Source organism: Bicyclus anynana, chromosome 12, assembly GCF_947172395.1.
Source record: "Bicyclus anynana chromosome 12, ilBicAnyn1.1, whole genome shotgun sequence".
NCBI lineage: Eukaryota > Metazoa > Arthropoda > Insecta > Lepidoptera > Nymphalidae > Bicyclus > Bicyclus anynana.
This window is the reverse complement of record NC_069094.1, coordinates 4984498-4995141: the sequence shown is the minus strand read 5'-3', so window position 1 is coordinate 4995141 and position 10644 is coordinate 4984498. Positions and strand designations below refer to the sequence as shown.

The following is a 10644-nucleotide window of genomic DNA, read 5'->3' as shown; positions in this document are numbered from 1 at the left end:
ATAATTGAGAAAATATTAACGGTTATCAATTCTTTATTATGGTTTTAATAATCACCCTAAAGCTCAGTAAGATTCTAATCAAAATAGCCTATGGTAAAGTTGCCTAAATTATTTTTAATTCTGTTGAAATCTTCGTAACACGGTGATTGCAGAGTAAGATGTTTTAATTAACTGAAACAGAAAAAAATAATTATTCATAGGTAGATTAATTTAAAAAAGAGAGAGAGAGAGAGAGATTAAATAAAAAAATTACCTTGCTATTCAAATGCCTCAATAGTTCAACAGTAAAGAGACCGGACTCAGTATCGAGAGGTGGTGGTTCGATCCCCGCCCGCTGGACTATTGTCCTACTTATAGGGGAAAGGGAATATTGTACATATACTTTTATTAAAAGCTAAATATCTCACAGTGGTTTTATGAGGCCAGAGACAGATCAAAGAAGCCGCCCGCAGTCAGCACGAGCGACCGGCGCGCTCGGCTGGCTATGTTGAATGAATACCATCAAAAACTTAAGCTAACTTATCCTGTAACTACACAAACCATGCTCACTAGGAATGGTGGCAAGAATACTGGCTACATTTCCGCGTTACACAGCAAAAATGATCCTTTGCGCAACAAATGAACCAGCTCTACTTTCAGTTAAAAGCTAAAGTGTTTTTCAGATAGCATGAGTACGGAGACAGTTGCTTTATGACGTTCATAATACGTACTATTATCGTGAAACGAATTGTCACCGTATCTACCCACGCTATCTGAAAAACACTATAAATATCTCACAGTGGTATAGGACGCCAGAGACAGATCAAACAAGCAGCCCGCAGTCAGCACGAGCTACCGGCGCGCTCGGCTGGCTATGTTGAATGAATACCATCAGAAACATGAGCTAAGGTATCCTATAACTACACAATAGCAAGAATACTGGCTGCATTTCCGCGTTGGGCAGCCAAGCTGATCATTCGCGCAACAAATGAGCTAACTCTTCTTTCAGTCAAAAGCTAAATATCTCACAGTGGTATAGGACACCAGAGACAGATCAAACAAGCTGCCCGCTGTCAGCACGAGCGACTGAGGTACTCGGCTTGCTATGTTGAATGAATAACATCAGAAACATGAGCTAAGGTATCCTATAACTACACAAATTATGCCCAATAGATATGGTAGCAAGAATATTGGCTGCATTTTCGCGTTAGGCAGCCAAGCTGATCCTTTGGGCAACAAATGAGCTAGCTCTTCTTTTGTTAAAAGCTAAATATCTCACAGTGGTATATGACGCCAGAGAGAGGTCAAACAAGCCGCCCGCAGTCAGCACGAGCGGCCGGCGCGCTCGGCTGGCTATGATGAGCAGGCTGGCGCGCACTCCTGGTGCGTTGGCTAGGCCGAGCTCCCAGCCGGAACAGTACAGCGACTTGCCGATGTTCTCACTCTGGAAACAGCACCATATGCCTCAACAACATCGTCGTAATGGGCCAAGAGCTGGTGGACACTTTTGGACAATATTTGAGGCAAATTTATCCCGTACCTCTACCACCATAATACAGAACTGGGAATTTACTTGAGCCTGGGGAGTAGAGGATTTTTTTTCCGCTGCTTGACTCGCAGGACTCTCTTTTTAACTCACTCTCTTTTAACAACTCTCTTTTTTAACAAAAAGAGGGGTGTTATAAGTTTGATGTGTCAGTCTGTCTGTGGCACCATAGCTCTCGAACGGATGAAGCGATTTCAATTTAGTTTGTTTTGTATGAAAGGTGACTTATGTGCGTGTTCTTCTTGTGTTTAATGAAAATCGGTTGATTAAAAGTTCGAGAGGGTGAATGGCAAGTATAACCGAATGTCTGCAAATATACTCGAGTGGGGTCTCAAATGAAAACACCCTGAAAGAGAATATTGATGACTTGATCGAGAGTGTAATTTATAATTTCCTATATCAACAGTCCTATATCATACTGCCTAAATGTTTGACACTAATTAGTAGACCATCTCAATAATATTTTTTTTCCGTATTGAAACTTACTTACTTGGTTGTGCAAAATGTTTATTTAAATCTTCAAGCATTGTTTTCTAGTTTTGGTTTGCAAGGTAAGATTACTAAGTAAAACATGTGCCATGAAGTGATTATTAGTACATGGTATAGGTGATGAATTTTCACTAACCAATAACCATCAAGTAGGTACCTGTTACGTCAATTACTTATTCGTAAGTATGAATAATATAAAAATCATTATATTTCTAAAGTCTAATGTCAGCCACTGACGATTAAGTAATTTCACATGCCTGCAGCGCATTGATCTCGCTCAGCATGATGTCAAGCACATCGCGACCAACACACGATCAGTTTTATCGGCTGTCAAGCCGTTAGCGCTGCAGGCATGTGAGATTACCTGATCGTCAGTGGCTGACATAAACTAACCTGTAACTTGATTTCATCGCACCATTTGCAAAATATAAACAGTTCGAAGAGATTGTACATTAAATACAAGAGACTCATGAAAAATTTTACTTTATTAGGACCAGCAGTCTGCAACAAATATTTTTTAATTCTAGTATATTATGTACCTATGTCCTATATCTTACATAGACCCTCTAGAAGCATAAAATGTTGAGTAGGACACAATAGTAAAAAAATCACTAAATAGTAAAGTTGACGAAACGAAACGAAAGGGTTATTAAAAATTATTTACAATTTTTTTTTTATGATTTCAACTTTCAAGATGAATTTTTAATAAGCCATCTGAGGTAATTCTTTTCGTTCGGTATCGTTACGTTGGGGAAATTCCATTGGGTAAACAGCTATCAAAAACTTTATACATTTTTACTCGCGTAGAATATTCATTAGTACACAACGATGTTTTATATTATAGATATGTTATATCCCTACAAAATCACCGTAAAAAGTGATTCGAATTAAGCCACTCCACTCATCGCACACATGCAAAGTTTTTGTGTTTACTTACATTATTATAAAATTTAAGTAGGTATATATAGTTTTTAGATTTACTGAACACACATCTCGACATTGTAGACAATATAGGTACATGTACATATCAACGACGTACAGTTCGCCGATTCCCGCCGGGTTACCTTTAAAAATCCATGCAAATTCATTGTAGTACGGTATCTAAATTTATGAGAAACTGGAGTTTTTATCACGCTACATGAATTTCCTTTTCTTTGGCACCTTGGCTTACCTTCATCTAAATTTCATCCTTCGTCACTGGTACATATTATTTGTTTAAATAACTTTCGTTTATTAATAAGCGACTAAATGAAATTAAAACAATTATGCACATTTGTCCGTCTCAGTTTTGATGCGCTAGTGACATATCTCTAGTATAAAATATCGTTGTAATTACACAAAAAGTGGAACAACTCACTGTGGTAGCTTGGTAGCCGACGAAACATATAAGCATACCGCTCGCCGCCAGTTGACCGAGCATCGGTGCACTGAGCGAGTGCTTTAGATCCATTGTGTTACTGCAAGATTGATTAAGATTTATATTAACTGACCGAAGACATCATGCGGGTTGCAGGGAGCCGTTGGATGCTGGTGGCTCGAGACTGTCGTAATTGGAAGTCTATGCAAGAGAACTATGTCCAGAATTGGACGTCCATCGATCGATGAGCTCTCTAATGCAGTTGGGAGAGCTGTGGTTCTCAAAATAGGTCCTAAATTTGATTCAGCTGAGTTCGGGTTAAAGGATTTTATATTTTCTAAATTGGCTCATTAGTCCGGTGGTAAGCATCGCCCGTGGCTAGTTAATGTATAATCGACCATTCGACGCGGTGTATCGATTATTTTCAATTTAGTTTCGAAATGTGCCGGTAGATGGCGGTGTAAGTAGTTTGCATCGCGCTATCGAGTAGTCCTAATGGTATACATACATATATTGTAAAGTTTTTAACAATAAACAAGATTTGCATTGGAGCGGCCTAGTGTCTTGGATGTTTAATTCCCTACGGTGCGGGTTCCGTACAGATACCACCCTACGAACAATGTTGTACGGCCAAACGATTTAGCGTTCCAGTGCGATGCACCGTAGAAACCATCAGAAGTATGGGTACAATAGTTATAGTAAATAAGTCCAAGTCCTCTTCCATGTTAGTCCGCTTCCTTAGATTACATCGCCAATTAAAATTAGGTGACATCGCATACAAAGAATAACTTGTCACTGAATAAAAAATCCTCATCTTTAGGGTGGTCTTCAATTGAGATGTCACAACTCACAATGCACAAAAGATTTTGTTTGTTATTCAAAACTAGGACCGTAAAAACTTATAGCGTTACGAACTGCGCCATAGCAAACACAAACACAAAGTCGTCAAACATTGGTGCCAAAGTGCGCAAACATTGGTGTCAAAGTTCGAAGGAGTCGGACTGACAGCTTAAAGTGCTTTAAAAGGCATGAAGGAGTACGTATGTATGTTTTACATCCAATGTTCGCCTGAACAAGAACTAACCTTATTGCCTAACGAGCTAACTACGGAACCAATGAAACATATTTACTCAAACCCAACGAACTCATTTGTAATTTATTCCTCATATATGTTGAATATTACAAATACTGTTGAGTAAACTTTTAGACTAAGCGAAGTAATTTCCTGTTATCCCTCGAGGCAATCCGTCTGCTCCTGTATTTATCTATTAAAATCCTACGCTTAATTTCAAAACTAAAATATTATTAAATAGCGGACGCCCGCGACTTCGTCCGTGTGGAATTTAGTTTTTCACAAATCCCTCGGGGACCATGGATTTTTCCGGGATACAAAGCAGCCTATGTGTTAATCCAGGCTATAATATATCTCAATACCAAATTTTAGCTAATTCGGTTCAGTAGTCGAGGCGTGACAGAGTAACAAATGGGATAAAAAGTAGCCTATGTGTTAATCCAGAGTAAAATCGATTTCCATTCCAAATTTAAACCAAATCGCTTCAGTAGTAGTGGCGTTAAAGAGTAACAAACATCCAAACAATGATCCATACAAACTTACGCGTTTATAATATTAGTAGGATATTCCGTAGGGCCGTGATAGCCGGAATAGAAGTGGATATGACTTCTGCCTTCGATTCTGAGGGTGTAGTTTCAAATTTGGTCTGGCTGGGGCATTCACCACCAACATTTATGTGTATTTTAGGAAATTTAATATTAAAGAACCAAACGGTGGAGGAAAAACATTATGAGGAAACCTGCACACCTGAGAATTTTCCCATTGGTACAGCGTGGTGGACTATTAGCCTAACCCTTATAATTATGAGAGGAGACTCGTGCTCAACAGTGAGCCGAATATGGGTTGTAATGATGAGGAATCCTTATTCCCCAGATTAATAATCAATTGCACGCAACTAAACTAAAAACTGTAAAATAATATAAAATTTTGTATAAAAATTTCATACTTTAAAATTAATTTGTGTTGTTCCACCAAGTTTCTGAGTCGCTTCAAATATATTTCTTGGAAAGAATCCGTAATCACCAATTTCTTTAGGTTCATTGCTGTAAACAATTTTTTTTACAATACTTTTATAATTCATCTTTAATAGTGCACCCAATTATGTTATTGACGAGGTAGATACGTTCTATCACTTCCAATATTTTAACAATACAAAAACAGGTAATATGAAAAATCAAAATAATATTTTATATTAAAATAAAAAATGTAGTAGATATATTTATTAATAGATCTTGTTGCAGTGTTTTCGATAAAAACTCCTAGGTGGCTTCCTTCCCTTCCCCATAAATCCCTTTCACTATTAGTGAAAAATCTCTCAGTAGTTATATGTTTATAATCTATACTTAATATTAAAAAGCTGAAGAGAGTTTGTTCGTTTGTTTGCTTGAACGCGCTAATCTCAGGAACTACTGGTTCGATTTAAAAATTTCTTTCAGTGTTAGATAGCTAATTTATCAAGAAAGGCTATATTGGATAGAAGCAGGCTTTACTTTGCTGAAGTTCATCATGAATATATAATAATTTATTTATTTTACTATCATCCGCGAAAAGCCGACGAACCCATGCGACAGCGTCACTGGTCTGACAAAATACTCTCTAATGTACGTTTCACCCCGAAACCGGAGCATCCTCAGGAGATGTTGACTCTACAACGTGCAATTGCAATTGGATCTGGGTGACGTTGTCGCATGGGTTCGTCGGCTTTTCGCGGATGATAGCAAAAAAAATAATATTTTTTTGTATAGGCTATATAATTATTATCCCTGTATTCGTACGGGAACGGGAACTACGCGGTTGAAACCGCGCGGCTTCAGGTAGTAAAAAATATGCGGCGTGCATTTGTGAAGTATAGGTAACTTACGATTTTTATCATCCATACAATCAACAATAATGCCCTCAAAGCAATCCGACAGCACGGTATACTGACACAGAAGATGCATGAGATGAGCTTGCATGACCAGATCGTTGACCATCACGAACAGGGAGGCGTAGTTAAACACTATCAATACTGTCACGTAACATATGGGGAACCGTATGGGTGTCTGGTAATGAAATGGAAATCGAGCTGACACCATGAGGTTGTAGTCAATGTCGTCGACCAATGGATAACTGTTCCTGTGGAAGAATTGCATTAGTTTTTTTACTTAAATAGATACATGAAGTTTACCATAATATTTTAATTAATTTGACCGATTTTCTTGTAACTTACAGTGTTTTCCAACTTTCATCCTTATATTTATATCCTGTGAACCGATTTCGATGAAACATATTGAAAAACCTTTGCTGGAAAACCAATTTTCAAATGAAAAATACCTGTAGTGCTCAGTGTCACATGCAGAGACAATGCAGAGACAAGAGACATGCAATATTATATAACCCCTTTATTAATAAGCCGTGATAGCCGTGATAGATGGTTATGACCTCTGCCTCCGATTCCGGAGGGTGTGGGTTCTCTTCAGTTGCGTGCATTTTAAGATATTAAATATCAAGTAATGGTGAAGGAAAACATCGTGAGGAAACCTGCTTACTAGAGAATTTTCTTAATTCTCTGCGTGTGAAGTCTGTCAATCCGCTTTGGACCAGCGTGGTGGATTATTATTGGCTTAAGCCCTGTCATTCTAAGAGGAGACTCGAGCTCAACAGTGAGCCGAATATGGGTTGTATAACGAACCCCTTTATTGCGTTTAATTATAACTTAAAACATTACTTTATTATATCCATACTAATAATAAGAATGCGAAAGTATGTCTGACTGTCTGTTAGGTTGCACAACTTAACCACTGAACTGATTAAGATAAAAATGTGTATAAAGATAAATTGGATAATTTTTTATACCGGAAAACCACCAAGGTTCCCGCAGGATTAGTGAAAAACCGAATTTCACGCGTACGAAGGCGCGAGCGTTCGCTAGTCTAATTATAACAGCCATATACAAAAATTGAGATAATTTTAATGGTTAAAATTAAGCTTCAAGTGAGAGCTACAATTCCTTTAAAATATGGTTAAGCTAATAGCTTTATAAATCGAAATAAATGGCAGCTCTACAGTTATCTTAAAATTCTAGAAACCTGCAACTCATGCATTTTTTTTTTCAAAACTTGAATGCTTTAGGAAACTTGGAATTACAAAAATTTAAAACAAACTTCAATGTTTCTTTTCAGTACATTAGGCATTATGCAAATCTAAAGCTTTTTACTAAAAGAAAAGATCCAGAGTATAACAATTTTAATATCGTGTATTGAAATTTCAGTGTCTACATAGGTACAGCTTTAAAAAGTATACTAGGTATAAAAAAAAAAAAAAAAATTGGTTGCCTGTAAAGTCGGTATACGGGCGAAAGTTTTACGTGACAACGACTTTGAGTGGTAAAATAATTTTAATGTGAATATTCATTCGTATAGTAGGAAGAAGGATGAAATAATAGTACCTATTATTTCATCTATTACTAGGGTAAGGTAGGGGTAGGGTATGTAATGTACCTTAAATGATTAAATAACGTGTAGGTACCTACTTACCAAGCCCCCAAAGTGCAGGAACCCAAGGCTAGAAGCAGTTTTAGAAATTTTTCGTTTCTGGATGCCCAAAAATTGACCAACGCCTTGCGTTTGGGTGTAGATGTATCAAAATAGGGGGATTCCATAGCTGAAGCTAATCTCTTGTAAATTGCTTTGTTTTCGCGCTGAAATATAATTTCGTTGTCAGAGAGGTGATAAATTAGTAACGGAATATTTATTTCTGCCAGCAATAAGCACTGTTTGCTGATTTGGTTGGTACATTGAATGTTACATTGAAATCACAGGAACAAATTACTATTTTTTTTTATGAAAATAGAAACATGAAGAAACCTGTTACAACTTTCATAAAGCTTAAGAGACGTCATGAAATAGACACTACTCGTACATTATTATAAAAGTAGCTGAAGGAGCGCGGTTTCACCCGCGTGGTTCCCGTTCCCGTAAGAATACGGGGATAATATATAGCCTATAGCCTTCCCCAATAAATGGGCTATCTAATACTGAAAGAACTTTTTAAAGAACTTTTTAGTTTCTGAGATTAGAGACCAATCAAACTCTTCAGCATTATAATATTAGTATAGATTCATTTATATCAATTAGGCTTAGTTTACAAGCACTTTTGAAACGTCAAGTTATAAACTAACTTAATTTAAATTAATGGTGGTAATTATAGTCGAAAACTTAAAATTAAACTTGAGGGTTCCAAACGCGCCTTGGTCCGAGAAGAGAAGATAAATGATGAAAGTTGAAGACAAACAAGAGAAGAAATAAAATGGTTCACTTACCATATTTTTGTATCTATAAAGAGCAATGAAGTGCATCAGAGTAACGTTCACGTTTTCAATGATACCATCCAAGTTGCTTGACTCACTGAGCAATTGCCAAACTTCGCAACAAATTAGAAAAGCTACAGTTGCTTTTACAATTGCGCTGTAGACATGGTACAATATACCGCTGTCGAGAAGGGCCCATCCTAATGAATGTTAAAGTGAGTCATAAAAATTTAATTGGTGTGATGTGATATTTATACCTACGATAACTCGACTTTGTTTTGTTTGTAAAGACTCATAGGTACCTGCAGACAGATAACTACTAAGACTATGATTAGATATATCTGACTACACAGACTAAACTACGTAACGCATTTTAATGCGGTTTTCAACAACAGATTAGGGTTTATATTTACAGTTTAATATATAATGAAGTAGTTCAGGTTTTCAACGCAGACGTAGTGACATAATTATCACATCTATGATTTAATCTGATTCTGATAGTAGACAATATATTATTACCTAATGAAGCGAGCTAAGCTAACTTACTGTTACTTAGATATTAATCAAGTAACTTAACCAATTTCTGCGCAGCATCTTAAATCGAGAAAGAAATGCTTGGGTGGTTCGTGCATTTAAAGACGATGAAAACATATTAATTAATAAAAAGGATCAAATCCAAATAAAGATCAGCTCAAGAGTTGCCAGACAGCTAGCTATAAGAATGGACGAAACAAGGGGAAGATATCATGATGATGGTAGAAGTTGAAGAATGTGGCCTCTGCCTACCTATGGAAATAAGACGTGATAATAATTATTATGTGTGTATGTACGAATCTGACCCAGAAACCAGAAAGTATGCTAGTACTTTGCTGTGATAATTGTTTTTCAGAACTTCCTTACTAACTAATCTTTTTATTCAATCTTCATTCAACACTTTTGTTCACCCTGCCTTAAAATTAGAACAAAAAGAGCAAAATCCTTCTCATCAGAAAACTTTCCAAACAATCCTGACTGTTTGTCGCCAAATAATTAAGTTTCTGAATACTTTGGAACCTGTCCAGTTAACAGTATTAAAAGATTAATCCAACTTCCTCTCGTGGGATTACCTGCAAAATACGTTACACGGTAGACAGATTCGAAAAACAAAGTTTCGAGCTCTCCGCTTGACTCTTCTAAAGCCTTGCATTGGGTCGCTTTGATCCACAGACGGTGGAGGAACCCCATTATTTGAGTTTTTGTTTGGATTACGATAGCAAGCTTCGTAAATACGTCGCTTTTATTCTGTGTAAGTTTGCACTTTGCTATCAATTGTAAAATACATGTTTTCATTGTATTCATTATGATCGACGAATCGGACGACAAGTTTTGTTTTTTTTTGTTTGTGTATTTGCTAGCAGCGTAATCGGGTGGATTGGGAAAACCCATTAACTCTGACAGAGTCGAGCCCGAAGAGTGAAGGAACTTAGAGAGTCGTAACGTTTGAGTAAAGGCGTTTGTAAAAGGACGATACGTATATGGGCTAACAGGATCAGTCCTGTGTCGTAGTCAGTATCCCGGTCATAGTTAGAGTATGTGCTATGGCATAAAATGTAATGTGAACGAGACGTGGTTTTCTTGCATCAAGTAATAAGTATTCAAAGGGACACAAAGGAAATTTGCAAAGATACACTCGTTAGGGTTATTTATGTGAAATATATACAGGTTTAATCATAATAAATAGGAATAGTACAATTGAATATCCCACTTCTGATAACAAGAAATTTTGAGTTACGCACGACTCCATTCGAAATAAATAAAATTAATGTTACATTTGTGATTATTGACAATGGAAACAGGATAGTAGAAATATTCATCAGCACTGTGAAACTAGCAATAATTACAAGGCAGTAGATTAAATACGGATCCGTTTGATG

General features: G+C 36.8%; 1 protein-coding gene across 1 annotated transcript; it reads right to left on the bottom strand.

Annotated features, from left to right (window-relative positions):
* Positions 1–8934, bottom strand: LOC112052856 (uncharacterized). The gene is made up of 8 exons (XM_024092087.2): positions 8744–8934; positions 7959–8122; positions 6305–6558; positions 5390–5486; positions 3372–3471; positions 2408–2515; positions 1259–1423; positions 1–171 (listed from the first exon to the last, which is right to left on the bottom strand). The coding sequence occupies exons 1-8, from the start codon at positions 8777–8779 to the stop codon at positions 115–117; spliced, it is 981 nt and encodes a 326-aa protein (XP_023947855.2). The 5' UTR covers positions 8780–8934; the 3' UTR covers positions 1–114.
* Between the last annotated feature and the right edge of the window lie 1710 nt (positions 8935–10644).

Excerpts from the sequence above, each read along its gene's own strand:
- LOC112052856 (XM_024092087.2), bottom strand. The coding sequence starts at position 8,779 with ATGCACTTCATTGCTCTTTATAGATACAAAAATATG. Across the intron at positions 2,516-3,371 it reads TCGGCTACCAAGCTACCACA|ACTGCTGGTCCTAATAAAGT; the intron begins GTGAGTTGTTCC and ends TATTTGTTGCAG. Across the intron at positions 172-1,258 it reads CTCTGGCGTCATATACCACT|TTAATTAAAACATCTTACTC; the intron begins GTGAGATATTTA and ends TTTCTGTTTCAG.